We start from the raw sequence: 20,501 nt of genomic DNA, 5'->3' as shown, positions 1-20,501 counted from the left end.
CTTTCCCTGTTCCTATTTCTCTTCTGAGCTCCAGACCTACGTGTGCCACTGTCACTGGAGACCTAGGTGACACTTAGGTGTCCCATAAAACCTTCACACTCCAGAGCCAGAGCTGAGCCCATCAGTGCTTCCACTAAGTAGCTCCATTTCTTCCCGACTCAGGGATGGTGCCACTATCCACCTGTCACCCAAGTTAGGGACCTGGAAGTCCCCCAGGAATCCTCCCCTACCCTCACTCTCCTATTCAGTCCCCAGGCCCATCTCCTTCTGTTGAGCCACCCCCAGACCCGTTTTCTGCCCTTCCCACGCCTGCACCTCCCAGGTTCCCTTGCCCTCTGGCTTCTGGCTGGATGGAGGGCATCATCAGGAGATGGGAGAGGCCAGGAGAGAGAAGACGGGGTATGTGTCCCCTGCAGCCACTGCTTCTGTGCTGTCTCTGGAGGCATCTGGGCTCCTCACATGGCTCTGGCCCTCTCTGGGCTCAGGAAGAGGCCTAGGAGTGGTGAGGGCTTCCTGCGGTTGCCTCAACACCTGTATTTTCTTCCTTAACCCTACCTACACCTCTGTAGGTGGTCCCTTCACTGGAGTCTCTCCATGTGAAGCACTGGAGTGGGCTCTGTTTGCTGCCAGGGCTATGCCTGATGACCATCTTACTCCCATGTCTCTTGTCAGTACACCCCTCCTCTCTGTTCCTGTGGTGTCATCCAGATTAGTCATTATGAGCAGGGACTCTGGAGCCAGACTGACAGGAGTTCAAGTCCTGGCTTTGTCACTATCTACGTGAACCTGGGCAGGTCGCGTAACCTCCTTGAGCCTCAGCTTCCTCATCTGTGAAATGGGGGTAACTAATGCCTCTGACTTCGTGGAGTGGTTGTGTGGATGAGATGAAAGAAGGTATGTAAAGGGCTGAGGTTCTTAATCAATATATGATTTTTGTCCACGAGTTCCTTATCACTGCTCACTGGACCACTACAGGAGCCTCCAGCTGGTCTCCCGCCTCTCCCCTCACCTGCTGCTCATCCATCAAACACCTCCAAGAGGGACTGTTCTCCAGTGCAAATCTAAGCAAGTCTCCTTGAGTTTAAACCCTTTACTGCCCCATTGAGCCCGCAGGTTAAACTCCAGATTCTTGGCAGGGTGTGGCACCCACCACCCACACCTCTCCAGCCACTGCCTACATAGCATTTCACACCCAGGCAATTCCACGCTGCTTAAACGTCCCCACACATCACACTGGCTCACGCTGCGGGCCTGGCACTGGCTATTTCCTCCACTCATCATGCCATCCCCTCTCTAAGCTCTTCACAGATTCTCATTTGTCCTCCAAAATCCATATTCGTGGGCCACCTTCTCTGAGAAGCCCCTCCCAGAGCTTGCAAGGAGGTCACAGCTGCCTCCTCCCTGAGATTTCTGTCGTCACGCATGTTTATGCTGTGCTGGTCATGCATGTTTCTGAGATGATGTCCACTTGATTACTTGCCTGCCTCTCCCAAGAGATGGTGCAGGGCCTACACTGCCCACCTTTAAATCTCTGGATCCAGCACTGAGGGGGTGATTGGGCTGGGTGGGCCTGCTTAGGTGGTAATGAGATCTTTGTCACCAAAAATGTGCAAGCTGAGAGCTTGAGCAAGCACATGAAAGGAAGACTGCAGACAGAACTGGAGAACTGGATGGCAAAAAAGGCTGAGCTTATGGCCTCAGTGGTCCCTTCCTCGGAACGAAATATGCTGTCTGGGAGGTAGTAAGCTCCCCATCACTTCATGGATTCAAGCAGAGCTTGGAGGACCCCATTTCAGGGTGCTATAGGGGCACTTCCTGCACTGAGGGAAGTTTCATTTGATGACATCCCAAGTATCTCCCTTCTGTGTGGCTCTATGATGCCAAATAAACTAGAAGTTTCTGCAGGGCTCAAATGATTCTGTTTTCTCTAATGGTTACATCACCTCTAATACAAGTCTCTACTGATTCATCAACATAAGACAAACAGCTACTTCACTCTCTCTCCCAAAGTCTTATAACACATTTATTCTAATGTTAATGTCTTTCCTTTTTTCTCCTTAGCCATAAAGCCCCTGGCCCCCTCTGCACACAACCTGACCTGCAACCACGGGGAAGAGGAAGTTTAGGCAGGCAATGGCCATCTCAGTCTCAACTATGAAAAAGGAAAAAGCAATTAGAGCACATCTCCAGATGGAAGAAAAATCTACACCCGGAACAATTCTGCTTAGCTGCTCATTCAATTGATTTTGGGAAGGCCTGCTGGCCAGGGTGAAGGGCTTTCACGGCTCTTTTGGGGACCAGCAGGAAGAGGAACACACAGCCTCCCTTGCAGGTCTGTTCTGATGATGACTGGGTTGGAGGAAGCCTTGTCGGCTGGCTGGATGTTGGGGGCTGAGCCGTTTTCCTGCTGTCCAGAAAGGTTCGAAAAAGGGCCTTTTGTTTCATTCTGACTGTTCACCCCAGATGATCAATAGTGAGAAGGCAGGCAAGGGAGACCCAGACTATCTAAAAGCAAGCCCCAGACCTCCATTACCCTGAGGCGTTACAGTCTGGAGCTGAAAGGTGAGACTTCAGCCTGGATCTCCAGGGCCTGCCTGTGTTTCTGGAGGGAGAGGTGGTGAAGAGATTCGGAGTGCTTCCCAAGGCAATATGCCTCTGAAGAGGGTGCTCTAGAAACAGCTCCAGAAGACTCTGTCTTACCCAGGGTCCTTTAAGTAAGATCTGCATAGAAAATGCCTTCTAGAGTTTAGAGTACAGCAAAAACTTTCTGGGGGAACAATTCAAGGGCCCACAGGAGATTCTGGGCACAAACAAGGGTACTTTGGGACCCAAGTTAGGGCCAGTGGGGCATCTTAGGAGACCTGGGGCAAATCAGAGGAAGCCACCCTCTCTAGGGGAAGGAGTTTCCAACAGGCACCCCCTCAAGGCCCTTTTTGAAAGGCCCCCACCTCCTTAAGACCCTATCAGCTGAAGAACTCCACTCAGAGAGCAGATCGCAGGCTATATTCAGTTCCCGCCCACTCCTGACGCCAACACCCTTGTGCAGTGCACAAAATACATAACCGTACTTGGTGGCCTTGGCTCAGGCAACGAAACAGGGAGGAGGCCCTTCTTCCGCTTCCCCACACAACCCTCGCAGGTACCTCAGTGACTGGAGGTTAGGGAGCTTTCTGGAAGCACAGCATTCTCGAGATGGGCAGTGGTAGCAGGGGGCGTGGGTGTGTGCTGGGGAGGGGGCTGATGTGCACCTCCCTGAGGCTCTGTGGACTGAAGGTGTGGATGAGTGGGTGTGGAGGCAGGAGAGGAAGTGAGGTAGGAGGTATATAGGCCCCAGGTTGAGCAGCTGCAACTGGTCTCCTGCTGATACTTCAAGATAAGAGACCAGCTGGAGCATTGGGCCCGGATTAGGTGAAAGGCAAAGTGACCACAACGTCTTCATTCTTGTGGTCAACAGGATTTCCAGTCTGGCACATGCACAGAAGGGGTCCTCAGTCTAGGGGAGGGACGAAAGGAGGGAGGAAGTGCCGGCCCATAATATGTCCTGCCAACCTCCGAGAAACCTTTGTGCTGGAATCCATCTTGGCTGAGAGATGTGTGGGCACACCAGGAAGGACCCAGTGTCAGATCAAACAGGGGCACAAGTGAGATGACTGGCCAGAAACAACCGGAAAACTGCCCCCATATAAGCAACCTAAGCTGCCCCTATTGTGTACAACACACTCCAAGTTCGCCCGTGTGCTCTTCCACACGTACTTTGCTTCTAATAAACCCTGTCTCTATTTCACAATCTTGGTCTCTTTGCTGAATTCGTTCTTCAAAGAAGACAAGGACTGAGGTCCTTTTTCCAGCCATTCCAGCACTGGAATCAGAAGGAAAGATGGATGTGCCACTGAGACTGCAGCTGCTAGGAACTTTGTGAGCGAATAGGAGGCATCTTTCAGGACTTCCATTAATAACTGCAGCTCCTTCTGAGGGGTCGCCTATTCTAAGCCTTCCCTGATTGGTCCCTCCACTCCCTCCCCTAGGCCTGTCTCCATCAGAGCATACAACACACTGAATGGGAGTTATTTGTTTAACTACATCTTCCCATCTTCCCATCTACGCTAACTCCCCGAGGGCAGTGATCTGTGTCCAGCTGTGTGCCTGCAGACCCTCACACATAGTAGGTACCTGGGAAATGTTACCACATGAATGAATTATAAGACAAGGGCTGGGGCTTGCAGTAATCCACATGAGGGTGTGTGGGATGGGGGGACATCATCTGTACATTTGCTGGAGGGTCTGGGGTACCCCTGGCACCCTCCTCAGCCCCCTCCTCTGCAAGCCAGAGGTCTAGGGAGCCCTTCACAACTGAAGACCCTGGATGGCTAAGAACAAAGGAGATGGGGGTGGGGAGGCTGCGGCCTGCCCAGGACCCTAATTGGCCCAAACAGGCCTTGCCAACACCAGTTCCTTCAGCCACATCCCTAAGTTGATCTAAATCTGCCAGGAAAGGTCACCATCAAACCCTGTGGGCATCCCCTGGCCCAGCTTTCCTGCTACCTTCTGAAATCACAAAGCACTTTACCATATGGCCAGCCACAACAACATGGGATCACATGCTGAAATAGCCCCCAAACCACATTTTTACATCAGATTATCTCTCAACTGTCTCAAAATAAAAAAAAAATCGCCAAGCAAAAAAATATCACAGACATTTATGGCCTTTTACTTGAAAACATCACTAATTCCTACCACTCTTGAACTTACTGGGAGGCCAGTTGGATGTTCCCAGTTAGCCTTTGCCTTTTGAGTCAGAGTTATAAGATCCTAGAGTCTCTGGGAGGGCTGGAAGAGGGCTGGAAGAGGACGTCGTGTTTCCAAATCCAGTATCCGGACCCCCACTATTCATTCCATCCCTTCCCAGCTGCTGCCTATCTGGAGCTCATTCATATACCTCTTGTGAGCAGGGTGGATGGCTGAAAGCATGCTTCAGGATCCAGAACCCAGCACTCCATCCTGTGATGGGATGGCCCTGCTTCCTGAGATTCCAGGGTGGAGGGCTAGGATCACCTTTCCTAACTGGCCCAAACAGGCCTTGCTGATTCTCACGGGACAGAGTTTCTGGTGCTTCCATTTCCTTATATCATCAGTCTCCAGGAGACAAACTCAAAAACAAGCATGGGTTCTAATCTTGACCTCATACTCTAAGTGTGGTCTGTGGATGCAGCATCAGCATCACCTCGGAGCTTGTTAGAGCTGCAGCACCTCCGGCCACACCAGACCTGCTGAGCCGAAATCTGCATTCACCAAGGTCTCCAGTGATTCATGTGCCCTTTGAGCAGCACTGTCTGTGTGGGCAGAAGTCAGGGCGGTGGTTACTCTTGGGAGGGGGGTGTAAATAGTAACTGGAAGCGGGTAGGAAGGGCTTCTGCGATGCTGGTAATGGCCTGTTTCTTGATCTGGATTCACAGCTGAATCCAGTTTACGAAAATTCATTGAGCTATACGCTTATGAAATGTGTATGTGTATATGTACTCTAATAAAAGTTAAAAAAATAAGGGAGTCAGGAATCTCAGCAAGTGGAGGCAGCTGGGAGATAAAGCTGAGCCACGCTCCTCGGTGCTGCCATCAGAGCAGTCCTGGGCTGAACTGGCTCCTCCTAGTTCTCACATCAGATTCCAGTGACTGGGGACTCATGTCCAAGAGATCCCACCTGCGTCATTCTTACCTCCCTCGCAGCCTGCCCTGAGGCCGCTTTCAGCACTCAAGGTGGCTGAGGTACAGCAGCTTGGCTTTGACTTAGGCCCTGAGTCTGTCCCCGACCCAGATCTAGCAGAGCAAGGACACGTAAAGCTGGAAGTTGCCATGGACATACCTACACGCAATCAACCAGCATCAACCCCCGTTTTCCAGCCTCTTCTTCATGCCAAGTTTGCTCTGCTTTATTAGTATCTCTCTTAGCTGTGTCCAGAGGTGAACACAGTTATTCAGACACAGTCCCATCATTCACTCATTCATTCATTCATTCATTCATAATGATAATGGCTAGCATTTACTGAATCTTGTTATGTGGCAGGCACTAAGTGCTTTACATGCACTACCTCATTTAACCCTCACAATCCTACGAGTATGCCCATTTTACAGAGGAGTAAACTACAGCCCAGAGATGTTAACTAACTTCAAGTCACACAGCAGGGAAGAAGTGTAGCTAAGGATTTGAATGCAAGCATTCTAGCTGAAATTCTCTTATATGCCAGGCACTATGCTATACTTTGGGGATGTATCAAAAATGAATGAATAAATATACTAAAATGACTGAATTATACACCTTAACAGGGTGAATTTTATGGTATGTGAATTACAGTAGGTCTCCGTTTCTGTGGGTTCCGCAACTACAGATTCAACCAACAGGGAGCAAATTGAAAATATTTTTTAAAAAATTCAAGGGCTTCCATGGTGGCGCAGTGGTTGAGAGTCCACCTGCCGATGCAGGGGACACGGGTTTGTGCCCCGGTCCGGGAAGATCCCACATGCCGCAGAGCGGCTGGGCCCGTGAGCCATGGCCGCTGAGCCCGTACGTCCGGAGCCTGTGCTCCGCAATGGGAGAGGCCATAACAGTGAGAGGCCCGCGTAACGCAAAAAAAAAAAGAAAAAAGAAGAAAAAAAAAATTCCAGAAAGTTCCAAAAACCGAAACTTGAATTTGCCACACCAGCAACTATTTACATAGCATTTACATTGGATTTACAACTATTTACATAGCATTTGCATTGTATTAGGTATGATGAGTAATCTAGAGATGATTTAAAGTATATGGGAGGATTGCTTATAACCTATGCAAATATTACATCATTCTATATAAGGGACTTGGACATCCTCGGATTTTGGTATCTGCGGGGTTTCCTGGAACCAATCCCCTGCGGATACCAAGGGACGACTGTATATTCCAATTAAAAAAAATCTGAACAGACAAAAATTTTGGTTGAGATAAATACTGCCCACATTCCTAAGAATTTAGTTGACCTGTTTTTCCTGGTATAAATCAGCTAACAAAAAATCAAAATATCTCTTTAAAAAATGAATGAAATGTCTCAGACATCTTTGTAGTCCGACAGAGCTAGTTCCATACTTTGGTCCTGCCACCTAGCCACGTATGACAGAGTTTTGGTTTTCTCTCCTGTGAAGCAGGGACGGTGAACACTGCCTTGTCAGGTGGTTACGGGGATTTGAAGGAAAGGCTTCACCTGGTGGCTGGCCCAAGGTAAATCACAGCAGAGAATGCTGAATTTTATGAGGGCACAGGCTTGGGGAGCTCACATGGCACTGCTGACCACCTCCATGCCCAGGAATGCCCTGAATGCCCCTGGAGCTGTTGAGACCTGCACTGGATCAAAGGCCCACCTGGGTCTTCTCGTCCTCACTGCAGAGTCCCTTCTTACCCCTCCACGCTCCTGCTGGGGTTTCTGCCTAGGATTCCACAAGGAAGGCGAGCACCTTTTCTCTTCCCCACCCACCTCACTCCCTCTCTGGGCTGCCAGGGGCTGGGATTCCTGAGCTGCATAAGCGAGTGTGAGGGCCCTCCCATCCCCCTGGCATGGGGGCTCTGGCCCACGCCCAGCACTGTCCTCATAGGCAGCTTCGTGCCCACAGGGGCCATGTTGCTATGGTGATTACACTACCCACTCAGTGTCCAGGGAGACAGCACGGTGTAGCTGCGAGCTGTTTGCAAGACTCGCTGGAACTAGGCTGGGAAGATGCCAGAAAGGGTCAGAGGGAGCGGGGGATGGGAACTGAGTGTGACTGCTTCCCTAGCTCTGTGTGTGTGTGTGAGTGTGTGCACACATGCTCACACATGTACCCACCCCGCTATCCGAGTTATAACGGGGCAGAGGCACAGCCCCTAGACAGGCATAATCCCGTGATCGTCACAGGCTTCTTCCTGAGGTGGTGTTTACTGTTTATCACTGTGTTTAGTTTCTATATTGAAAACTAAAAGGGAAAAAAGTGGCATTCATATGGCAGCAGAACAGACTGAACTGTGCCTTCTCTTGCTCCACATCTGAAGCTGGCTTCGTGATCCACCTTGTCCCTTGCCCTGTAAGATTTCCTACAGAAACAGTGTGGGACACCAGGAGATTATACCGTGGCAGGGAGAAAGTTGCCCACTCCCCCGTTACTTGCCTTACACTCCAGGTGGCTCCTCTGAATTGTCTCATTCAGCCCACACCACCGTCCCGCATAGGGATTTGTTGTGCTCATTTCACAGACGACAAAACTGAGGCCCAGAGAGGCTAAGTCACTTCCACAGTCCGGAGGTAGTATGTGTAGGGGGGCGAGAGTCAAACCCAGGCTGTTGAAGACCTGTGCTCACCACACTGGGGGCCTCCTAGGCCCAGAAAGAACACAATCCAAGGCACCAAGTGAAACAAAGGAGCCACAACCCCTCTGGAATAGCAGGTGGAGGACAACCCACATTGCACCCATTGGGGTGCACTTAGGCTCTAAATTTAAGAGCTTTTGGTTCCCCTTCCTGAGCAATATTGGGGATGATTAAATAAGTGACCCCGGTCTTAGCCACGCACACATTTGTGCTGACCCAATTCAATCCACACTAGTTAATCTGTGCCTTTTCCCCACAGTCACGAATGTGGGCTTCCCCTTGCAGAGCCTCTGAAACAGCCCCGACTGCAAATAAATGAATCCTCAGGGTGGGGAGAACCAGGCCCTAACATCTTCAGAGCCCTCATGTTCCAGCTAATGCTGATTTGTAAAGCGCTTTATGATTTATTCATACCGCCTTGCCAGGCTTCCCAGGACAGCCTTCCCCTGGCACAAATGAGCACGACTCCCAGAACAGAATGTCAGGCTTCATTAAGAGAAAACACCGGGGTGTGGGGATGTCCTCGTTTGGGCTCCCTAGCCTGCGTCTCCCAGTGTCTGTAGGATTCGGGGCAAACTCCAGGAAGCACCTGTGCTCTGACGGCCTCTGGCTCGTGAGCATATGGTGAGATGGCAGGAACTCCCTTCTGGGAGGGAGAGACTCTCCAGGGCTGGGCCTCATGTCTCTGCACCCAAGACTGGACCTCGGGCCAGTGGATGCATTCCCAGGTGGCAGGAGCCGGCGACAAGGAGCCGGGAGGGACCCAAGTGGAGCTCTGCCCCCGTGATTCTCGGCCAGGAGATCAAGGTGGGCCCCTCAGCTCTCAGGGAGCCACCAAAAGCTCAGAGCGCCATGTAAATGAGAAGTCACCAAACGGCCCCTGGAACCATTTTCATTATTGCTGTTGTCATGGTCTCCTCAAACTTGGGGAGGGCGTCCCCAGGGACAGAGGGAGGAAGGAAACCCCTCGCTTAGCTTCTTCAGGGTGCCTTGGGAGCAGCCCCTCCCTCGGGCCACACTACTGCCCAGGAAAGCTGACCACAGACACACATGGCACCCATGAGCTCACAAGGCCCCACAGGGCACAGAAGTCATGCTGATGCAGAACTGAGGGGGACCTCAAGTGCTTCACACCATCTCTGGTGAGCGAGACACAAGCTGCGGTCACCATCCTTGTGCCAGAGGGTCACACTTCTGAGGGCACAAACTGCTAACCCACACCCACAGGGACTTTTGAGCGGCTCAGCTTCTTTGGAAGCTGACTCCAGCACTCTGATGCCAGGCACGTGGGGGACCTGTGACTCGACTTCACCTCCTTAACCCCCAGAAGGGCAGAGTGAAATGGGGCAGAATAAAAAACTCTGAGTAGGAAGCTTGAATCAGGTGAGCTCTGGAGCACGTGGACTGCCCTCCAGGTCCACCCCAGAGAGGAAGGACGCCTGAGCACCCCAGGGACCCCCTGGGGTATTGGGGACTTGACCACGCACTTCTCAAGTGGAACCTTTCAAACAAAGTACGAGTTCTGGGGACATCTCATTTGCTGGACAATTCATGCTGAAGCTGGCCATTAACAAGAGTCTGTCCGATGTCATCATCTGCAGGAATCAGGGGAGCATCACCACGGGCTCCAGGGACTTCCCTCCAGTCCACTCTGGCTGTCCCAGAGTCCAGGGATCTGTCAACTACAAACTGGCACTTGCCATCTACCTCTACAAGGATTAAATCATGTGCTGCTGCAGCTGCTGACTTTCAATACCCCCTGAAAGGAGTTCAGGGTGGAGAGCAGGAAGGAGGCCCTCTGTGCTCTGGGAAGAACTGGCAGAACAGGCCTTGAGAGCAGGAATGAAGCACTCTGTGCTCTGGGAAAAACTGGCAGAAGAGGTCTTCAGATAGTTAGATATTTTTAGGAGCCAATTTTATGATTCCAATTCTTATGTCTTCTCATATCTAGAAAAGCACTAAAATCCTTCATGGTGATGTCTGCTCCTCATGACTAGTAGTAGCCTTCTGCAAAAAATCTGTGCTTGACTGCATGTACTCCCCCACTTCACCAAAATCACATATATACTGACCTTCCCCACTGCCTTTCTGGAGCAGTTTCTCAGAGCTATCTGAGACGCTGTCTCCCGGGCTATAGTCCTCATTTTGTCCCAAATAAAACTTAACTCACGATTCTCACGTTGCGCATTTTTTTTTAAGTTGACAGACCCGATGCAGTCCTGAAAGTCCAAGGTGTGGGTGGTGACCTGCAGCACATTTAAGGGGTCCTCCACTTGCTTAATCCTCGCTGCCAACCTTTATTTTATGATCGTCCAGTAGTGGGCGACACTGAGACTACAGAGCAGCAAATATAATCTAAAAGAGACTGCTTTCCGAAAAAGGGCCTACGTTGCTCTTAACACCTTAACAGAAAACAGCAACAACAAAAGAGCTGCTTTTGGATTGATCTGATCCTGGTCAACACTGATCCTTTGACCATCCCTTCTAGCTCTGGTCCTCCAGGTGGGGAATTGGAAGAATTACTGCATGTCTAACCCAGTACTGAGAGATCACAGTAAAGTCCAGAAATAAATCCCAACTGGCCATCCTCGTCCTAAAAAGTAAGCCAATGATACTTTCAACTGAGTTCTACACAATTGCTAACTGCTAACGTACAAACTCCTTAAAAAGAAAAACAACTAATAACAACAATAACTAGGCAACGACATTTTTAAACATGTTAATTTTCAAAATAACATTACTAAAATATAGTAAATAAATTACACTGTTTTGGGCTTCCTTAAATATATGCATTCTCAATGGAGGTGATATAGTTCCCAAGGGGGACAACACTGGTTCTTGAATGTGAAAAAATATTACTCTTTCTTATAGAAACTATAGGTATATATACAGCACATAAACAGAAATAGAGTATATCTTTGGTATTGAAATTTCAAGAAGGGATAATTAGAAAAAAAAAGCCTAAAAAGGCTCCTTATGGGGGCAATTATCAAAAAAAGGGTTGAGAAACACTGCTGTTAAATAGAGAATAAGGAGAACGATCTTTTCTGTACAACTCAAAGTCATCCATACAAACATCTCTCCTTATATTCTGTGATGGCTGTCAAGGTTGATGGGCAGACTTGTTCCTTCTTACACAGCCCTGACTCTGACCCCAGGCACAGTGCCTGGGTGGGCATTTTTCTCCCTTGCTTTTCTAGGTTATCCAACCATTCTCAGTGGGCTGTCTTCTAGCAACAGCCTGTTAAATCCACGATCTTAATTTTACAGGCAATACTTAAGTCCATTCTGGTCTGAAAGCTATACCACGCTGCCCTGTTGAACTGTTTGAATGGCTGAACAAGTTGTCTGCTGCCTGTTCATGTATTTTCATGCAGTTCTGGGTTTGTATCTGTGTTTTTGGTGATTGTGGTCACCAAGAAAACCTTATATCACAACCCACTGGAATGTGCAGAATGACTTACGGTGCAAAGGGTTTCGAAGGTCTTTTCAGAGACAAAGGACCCATCCAGGCCAAAGAGAAAGATGGATGCATAGGAAAGCATTCCTCCGAGGATGATAAGGTTGTTCATATAGGGACTTGACATCTTTATCAGCCTGACAAAAGAAAGAGATACTATAGTTAGCAGAACTGTTAATTTAGCTACTCCTGCAGCAAGTATTTTGTGAATGTGTATCTTGTCACCAAGGCTAGAGAGGGAGAGAAAAATGGAAACCCTGGTTTCCTTCACTGCCCCCTCCCCAAGACTGTGCTGCCTCTGATGGGCTGTTTCCCCCTCACTATAGGACCGCGATGCTATCGATTTCTAGTTGTTGATTTTCCTGTCTTCTCAGTCAAGTTCACCTATCACTTCTCTGGGGACAGCTTGTATTGCCGGCTTCTTCAACCATTAATTTTTAGTTTACACAAAGATGTTAAGTCACCAGTTTTTTTTTGGCTGGGGCTGGGAAGACAGCCAAATCTAGAGAATTCTCATCTATGTTCAGCAACCTTCCACAGTGATGGACTGTCCTGAGCACAAAGAGGGCCACACGCATGGTACCTCCCGGTACCAGGTGATGGCGATGGACAATGGAGTCCCCACCCCCATCCTCCCCCTGTCTTCACCAGGCTGTGTTAAACCATCAGCCAGCTGGAATTTACTCTCAGATGTATCTGGCTCCCCAGCACAATCTGTTCAGAATGTCTTGGGTTTTCAGGTGCCCCCATGGTCCAGGTGCTCTTTCGCAGATTGTAATTATGGTCAGTTGTTCCCTGAGCATTTTCTTTTGCATTCTGCAGTTCTATTAATCCTTTCACATTTAAAAATTCAGTGTCAAAGTAGTAGAGAGATAAAAAGCCGGCTGTAAATTGTGGACCCCTCATGGGCTTTTGAATTGGAAGCCCTGAGTCCAGCAAGCACCCCTGTGACCTCATGAGGTGCACCTTTGGCAAGTCAATTAGCCAACTGAGTTTCCTCACCTATAAAAGCACATATACCACTGCCTAGGACACATGTGAAGCTGAGAGGGGACTGGGTCCCTGAAGGTCCTTTCGTAAACCATGAACTGCTAAGGCCCCTTCATTCTTATTACCATAGGAAGCAAGGACGGGAGAGGCCAGAACTCAGGCAGGCTTCCTGGATGGGGTAGACCTTAAAGGATGAGTAGCATTAAGGAAGATAGAAGAGAGGGGGATTTGAAACCACAGTGACATTTATTTCCTATCTCTTTGTAGATTTTTTAATCTGAAAAGCCAGTCAAAAAATTCACACAGGGACTTCCCTGGTGGTGCAGTGGTTAAGAATCCGCCTGCCAGTGCAGGGGACAAGTGTTCGAACCCTGGTCTGGGAAGATCCCATGTGCCTCGGAGCAACTAGGCCCGTGCGCCACAGCTGCTGAGCCTGTGCTCTGAAGCCCGCGAGCCACAATTACTGAGCCTGCGTCTGCAGCTACTGAGGCCCACGTGCCTGGAGCCTGTGCTCCGCAACAAAGGGAGGCCACAGCAGTGAGAAGTCCACGCACCGCAGCAAGGAGCAGCCCCCGCTCACTGCAACTAGAGAAAGCCCGCACACAGCAATGAAGACCCAACACAGCCAAAAATAAGTAAATACATAAATAAATAAATTTATTGGAAAAAAAATTCACACGGAAGCCAGCCTATTGGAAAGAGCAATGGTAATTGCCCCTCAGGAGGCCAAGAGTGGGTAGTTAGGAATGAAAGGAGTATAGTCTTAATGACAGGGACAACTTGCTTATGACAAAAACTACTGCAGCTTGCAGGAAGGGAATCTAACATTAAGAGCTGACCACGTGCCCAGGGCCTTGTGTCGACTGCTAACATGCACGGTCATCATTTAAGGCTTGTATGGAGTAGATCAGAGTTGCTTCAGTTTTTTTTTGGAGGCAATATTTGTGTTATCGGTGATAAATAAAACAACAGGTGAATACAACTTTTCTTCAGCAAACAGGTTTGACCTAAGCAGCTGCTACCAAAAACAAAAAGAAAACAAAGCCCAAAACGACAACAAAAGCTCTAGAGACGCCAAGTTCCTCCTTGGCAAGCAGGGAGAGAAGAAAAACCTCTCCTCTTGGGATTGCGCTTGTCCCCACAGCCCAGGAGGTCACCCTGTGTGCCTTCTGGGCACTACAGCAGAGCCGCGCCGCCTGTGGGGGGCACCGAGGCTGTCCCTCCCGCAAAGGCCCACACTCTGAGCCCTGCTCAGCCACTCCCACAACAAGGCAGGGAGCAGGGTTCAGGGATTTCTACGGAAACCAAAGAAGCTGGCTGTGCTCAGCAAACACCACCGTCTGGGGCGGTGGCCCGTACTAACCATGGCTGGCCAGAATAACTCGGAAAGCGAGTTGGTCTCCTCCGGAGAGGGAAGGGCACGCGTGGGGGAAAAGGAATCAAGGCCAGAAACCCAGGGGACAGGCTCTGCTACACGCAGCAGTGCGGCCTCGGACAGGGCCTTCCATCCCTCCGACATTGAGCCGGTGCTCTCATGTGCAATTGCGGTCGTTATTCGAGGGTCAACCGAGATGATAAAGGAGGCGCTTCCTGGGCTGTGATATGCTGTATGGATGGGAAGTGCCCTTACTGAACTCAGTGATCTCCCTCTGGCAGTGCTTCCTGAAGATGCTGGTGGGTGGGGCAAAGACGTTTGGGGAATTCTGCTTCTATATTTCTCCTGGACCACCACACAGTGCACAGGCATGGCCAAAATTCCAAGAAGACCTGTGGACTTGGACTCTTCAATTTTGTTTAAGCCAGACTTCCTGTGCAAGCAGCGCTCCTGCCTCTGTGTGTGTGTGTGTGTGTGTGCGTGCGCGCACGTGCTCGTGCACACACACACTCACATGAAACATCTAATGACATCCCAGTGACTAAGTGGCACACTTTGGAAAACTGCCCTAGTAACTTTCTCTGTGCCCCTGGAGAACGTGTTATGTGATGCTCCTACACTTTGTCTATGAGGCTTGTCTACCCAGAGAGCACTACCCAAGAGGAGGGCATGAGTGACTTACTTCTGATTCCGATTCTTGATGTTGAAGAAGAGAAAAGCGCTGGCCATGATCATTCCCAGGATGGTAAGGGCGGAGAGGATGCTGTAGAGAGGTAGGGAGATCTTACGAAGCTGTTCCAGGACGATGGTCTTGTCTTTTGGTGGTTCGGATCCTAGAAGATCAAGGAAAAGGCATCAGCTGAGCTCAGCGCACAGTCAGTCCCCGAGAACATCCTTGCCTGGATGCCCTTGACATCTGCCACCTGTGCACAAACTGTGCAGGACACGTCACTGAGTGAGCGGGCTCCAGCAGTTGGCCAGTAGGGATCCTAAGCCAGGACTTATTTCTTTCTCTAAACAGAATCAATAAGGGATTTGTGATGCATTTAATAGCCATTAGAAGACTAGAATTTGGTCTAATTACCATGTTGAAGACCCATTGCCATTTATTCCCCAAATAGACCAGTGGCTTAGAAGGCGCAGGGCTGGGTGCTGTGAGTAGGTACCATCGGTTGTCTTTGGGGTGAGGAACTTGGCTTGGGCTCTCAAGGACTCTGCTCTAACACATGATAATGGCCACCCCTCAACAGGGTGGAAACCTTGCCTGTCAATTCCGTGGAGACATATATGTGCTCTGGCTGCGGATTTTCTGCCTCAAGGTCATTATGCTATAAAAGCTCTTTCTGGTTTTCCATTTTCATAAGACTTACTGTGGGAGGCAGAAGCTACTGGCATGCCTTCCCCTCCCTGCTGTGCCAGGACTGGACAGAAACTGTGGGATTCCATCCTGCTGTGTGACTGTAGAGATGTCTCTGCTCATTCTTCAAGGGCACCTGGGGGAGACCTGAGGGCCTCAGAGCAAACTCATCTTTATGGATGGTGGCAAAATTGTCCTGATTTACCAGGTACAGGCTGGTTTGGGAGGAAAGATGCAGGGACACCCTTTTCGTCACCTGCGCACCTCTTGTTTCTTGCAGATCCCTTTTTTCTCAGCTGCTATTTCAGGTCAGGTTTCTGCTGTGGAATTGTGACACTTTGAAGCTTTTCCCTCCAGTGTGGAATCGGTCAGATGTTCAAGAGTAGCCAAACCTGGGAGACCCACCAGGGATCACAATGACCCCACCACAGCTGTGCCACGGGTGCCAACCTAGGTTATGCCTCCATTCCCAGGAGACAGGCAGAGGATGGGCAGATGTGGTGGCAGGGATTGAGAACTCCCCTGCACATCTGTTTAAAAAACTCTGCTAGCAAGTTCAAATGTGTTTGGAGACATTCAGTGGATAAAAAGAGTCTGAATCATCTAAGCAGTAGAGGGAACTGTCAGGTTCAAAAACAGCTAGAAACCTGCTGGCTTGGTTAATGTAAAGCATTAAGCACTTACATGAAAAGTAACACTTATAAGAGTGGCCTCAAGGGCCGCAAGTCAGGGCAAAAGCAGACTCAAGGTGATACAGGTAACACCATCTCTTGCTTCCAGAAATAAAAGCTCAACACCTGGAAATTTTTCCTCCCACTCCCCGTCCTCCTCCCTCCTCCCCCCACATAGCCTGGGCTGCATTAGGCACCTTCTGGATCCCCAACACAAGAGCTGTGAGTGCCCATGAGTTCTTGGTGGAAATAAGCTCCTCTTTGGGCACTAAGCAAGGGGGCTAGATTTGGATCAAAGGTTATATGACTACTATAACCACTAGTTTGTGTAGAAACAACTTCAGAAAATCAACATCTCTTTTTCCACCTTGTCTTCCCCCAAAATGGCACCTTCTCACCGTGCATCTTAGCTAAGTCATTATGGAAGCCAAATGGTAACAGCTTATCAGAAGTGTTTAGTAACAGCAACAGTCCTGTTTCTTGCTCCCCACCCAATCCATTCATTCATTCTTCATCCATTCATCACCATCCTTCCTTCATTCGTCCTCATTAATGATGGGCATCATCATTGATAATCACCTTCCAACTGTCAGGCCTGGTGTGGGGCACCAGTGATTCAAAGATAAGCAAGACACAGTTCCTGTCCTCAGGGAACTTACACACTAGCCATGATTTTTTGTTTTTGTTTTTTTAAAAAGGCAGTAGCAAGCACATTTATTGAATGCTTACCATGAGCTGAGCACTTTAATAGAGATTTTCTCACTTGATCTAAGAGTCTCATGGGTAGAGAAGATTACTCCCATTTTACGGGGCGAGGGAACATTTTTTTTAGGTGTTAAGTGGCTTTTATAGCTAGTAAGTAGCAAAGCTGGACAGATTTGAACCCAGATCTGCCTAGCCCTGAAGCCTGTGCCTTAATCACTATGCAAAATGCCTCTAGCGATGGGGTCCAGGTGGTGTGCGAACATCAGGCCCAGGGAGGCCTGAGCAGGAAACAGGGGGCCGAGTGCAGTTCCACCAGATGGGGTCAGGAAAGGCTACAGAATGGAGATGACGTGGGAGCTGAGTCTTGACAGGAAGATAAGTAGCTGGCTGTTTACTAGGAAGACATGGAAGAAAGGGCATTCTGGGCGGACGGCCCAGCACAGGTGAAGGCATGGTGAAGCCTCGGCACATTTGCAGAAATGTCAGCAGTTTGGCTGGGGAGACCTGAAAGAGCAGGCAGAGAAGTGGGGCGGGGTCCCCTCCTGGAGGTCTTAGAACCACCCCAGGGAGAGGCCCCTCGCTGTGAGCAATGGGGACTGTGTGGGCCTCTTCAGTGTGACATGACAACTGAGGGCAGAATGGACTTGAGGGGGTTAGACTGGTGATAGGTGGGTAAAACCCATGGGGGGCTGGTGCAGGGGTCTGGGTGAGAGTTGAACTCAGGCAGGGTGTGGATAGGAGAGCTGGGTTCTGCCCAGGTGTCCTGGCTCGGCTCTGGGTTCAGAGACTGGTTATCCACCCTCCGGGCGGTGCAGGGAAGCTCTGAGAAGCAGGAGGCAAGCCTGGAACAGCTGCCACCTCAGTGTTATTTGGCCTCGTGCTTCCTAACTATAACTAGCTATTTTCCTGGCTGTTTTTTTTTTTATTTATTTATGTTTTTCCTCTCAGTTCTGTTTTGTGTCTCTTATTTATTTTGTTTGAATTTTTCTTTCAATTTGTAAACCCAGAATTCTTATTCAGCAAACCCAGCTCTCCTGCGTCCAGGAGCAAATAGCCCTATCTTGGGGATCAGACTCCCATGGTTAGAATTGGCTTTGCCTCTCACAGGCTGTGTGAATTTGGAGTTTTCTGATCCCTTTTCTCATCTGTACAACAGGGATGACAGGACTTATCCACCCACTTTCAGAATTTTTCTGTGGCTCCATGAGGTAATAAATGACTACGGGCTTGGTGACAGCTCCCTCAGGTGGGACTGTGAAGACCACACCTCCTCTTTGAGGCCACCTGGAGCTTTCTGGAATCCCACAGATCCAAAATCTAACCAAATGGTTCATGGGAGAGCCTTCTTTGGTGGCCTTGGATTTAAGAAGGAACTCCAGGTGCAGAAAGCCAGCTGTCTGTTCTTTGCATTCCCAGTGGAATCAAAGTAACAGCATCTGGATGCTATGGGTATGGCAGCTTCCTCCACAGCCACCCCGTGATGAGGCTGTCCATCTATCCATCCATCCACCCACCCACCCACCCATCCACACATGCATCCATCCATCCACACAGTTCCTCACTGACTCATATGCTCACCCTTTCATTCATTTATTCACCCACCCACTCATTCATTTACTTGATCAATCATGTATTATTTTTTCATCACATATCACTGAGCCCCCAACATGTGCCAGAGTCTGGCTGGTGCCAGGAATTTAAACTCAAATAGGATCCAGTCAGGGAGCTCATGGTCCAATAACCTACTAATTTCAATGCAAAGTGACAGAGGCCATAAGAAAAGCAGAGACAAAAGACTGTGGAAGCAAAGAGAAGAGAGCCGTTAGCTCAGTTGGGGGGCATCAGGGAAGGCTGAACAGAGCAGGTGTCATTTGATCTGGGTCTCGATGTTGAGGAGAATTTCTCCAGCAGAAGAGAGGGAATGGTTTTCCAGGAAGAGCAGCAAGTGGAGAGGCCTTATTACCAGCCCATCCATGTCTTTTCTGAGGAGGCGACACAGCAAGATTTAGTTGGGCCACACATAAAAAGAATTACTTCTGGCCATTCAACAGTTTAAACACAGATGCTTTGGTGAGAGCCAGCACTCCATGCAAATTCCAGTGCCCCATCCCAGGGGCTGGAACCCAGCTCCCATGTGGTGATGGTATCCTGTCCTCAGTGAGCGAGTGCATGGATTGAGAGGAGAGGATTAAGTTCCCTCTTCCCCACAGAGCCAAGGACTCTGAGCTTATCCCCAACCCTCAACAATATGCAGGCCTGGGAGCACCTGAGCAGGCGCCCTCCTCTGAGAAGCCCACCTGCCTTACCTTGGAACTTAATGGTGTCGTTGATGATCTCCAGTGTGTCAGCCACAGCATTGTATTCTCCCACCTTCACCTCCCTGCTGTCTGCGGGGGGCAAGAGACAGTGGCGGGTTAGATCCAAGTCCTGTGTTTGTCTGGGTGCTCCTGTCTCAGCTCTTGCTCCCCCACAGGCTCTGGCTATATTCTTGCAGGCGTTTCCTTTCCCCAGTGCCTTTTCCAGGTAGAATCACAAAACCTTCACCTTGATCTGGGCTGGAACAAATACCCTCTCACGTCGTCTCATCAACTGGTCACCCATCCTTTGCTGTACATGTATAGATGGGGAGCCTACTCCCCCCCATAACTGGACTCTCTGCCTGTTACCAAGTCTTTCCAGGGTCATTAGCTGAATGGTCTCTCTGTAACTTTCCTCTGCCATCTGGCTCTGCCCTTTAGGAGTGCATGGACCACTCTGCTCCCCCTGCCCCAGGAGAGCCCTAGAGCCTTGAAGACAAAAACACATCATCCCTCTGGCAGTAAGCATCCTACCTTACTGAACATCATTTCTATTTCCCACCCCATCCAGGCCCTGGGGGTGGGCAGAGCAAAGACGCTACAAGAGACTGGGAAAGATGGGCCAGGATGCCAGGACAGAGTGGGCATCCTGGAAGCCAAGGAAAGGGACAATTTCACAAGGGAGCTGGCCAGCAATGCCACATGCCACCAAGACAGGAACAAGAAGCCCTTTGAACAGAGGGTCCATTCAAGGCTTGTGAGGGAATACTGATGACAGATGAAGCTGATTCAGGGAAAGGTGGGGTTAGAGGCAAAGAGCCAAAGGCAAGGAGTAGAGAGTGGGGCTCCCAGGGTAGCACAGTCTTGGACAAAGTGGCGAGTGGGCAGGGAGGGGCCAAGGAGATTCACCTTTAGATGTCCTTTCTTGTTTAGTTCTCACAGTTGTATGCAGTTAAGTGGTTTCAGTCCCACTTTACAGATGAGGAAACCCAAGGCTCAGGCAGGTTGTGGCTTTGCCCAAAGCCCCACTGATACTAAGAGCAGAGTCCAGGTTCAAACCCAGGACTGTTCCCACAGCCGTGCTCTTCCCTGACATGCGGCTGCCTTAATGGGATCCCTGAGAGGTGACAGTTCTGGGCTGAGTTCCACAGGCCACCTGTGCCTCCTGAGTGTAATAACTACAGAGAGGAGTGCCCACCTGCCCACCGGCAGGGCAGGCAGGTACCCAGAGCTGCAGACCCTGGTTCTCAAAATGCCCAGGGGTTATAAAGCGACGCAGCAGCAGG

The 20,501-nt window shown here is 49.8% G+C and overlaps 1 protein-coding gene across 1 annotated transcript in view; it reads right to left on the bottom strand.

Moving 5' to 3' along the window:
• GABBR2 (gamma-aminobutyric acid type B receptor subunit 2) overlaps positions 1-20,501 on the bottom strand; it is a 370,111-nt gene that overhangs the window by 67,707 nt on the left and 281,903 nt on the right. The window contains exons 9-11 of the mRNA XM_007461653.1: positions 19,225-19,305; positions 14,868-15,018; positions 11,825-11,957 (exon numbers count right to left, since the gene is read on the bottom strand). Coding sequence (XP_007461715.1) covers positions 11,825-11,957; positions 14,868-15,018; positions 19,225-19,305 — 365 coding nt within the window. The remainder of the gene's footprint in view (positions 1-11,824; positions 11,958-14,867; positions 15,019-19,224; positions 19,306-20,501) is intronic.

Source organism: Lipotes vexillifer, unplaced genomic scaffold (assembly GCF_000442215.2).
Source record: "Lipotes vexillifer unplaced genomic scaffold, Lipotes_vexillifer_v1.1 scaffold809, whole genome shotgun sequence".
NCBI lineage: Eukaryota > Metazoa > Chordata > Mammalia > Artiodactyla > Lipotidae > Lipotes > Lipotes vexillifer.
The sequence above is the reverse complement of the archived record's forward strand: the minus strand, read 5'-3'. Positions and strand labels throughout refer to the sequence as shown.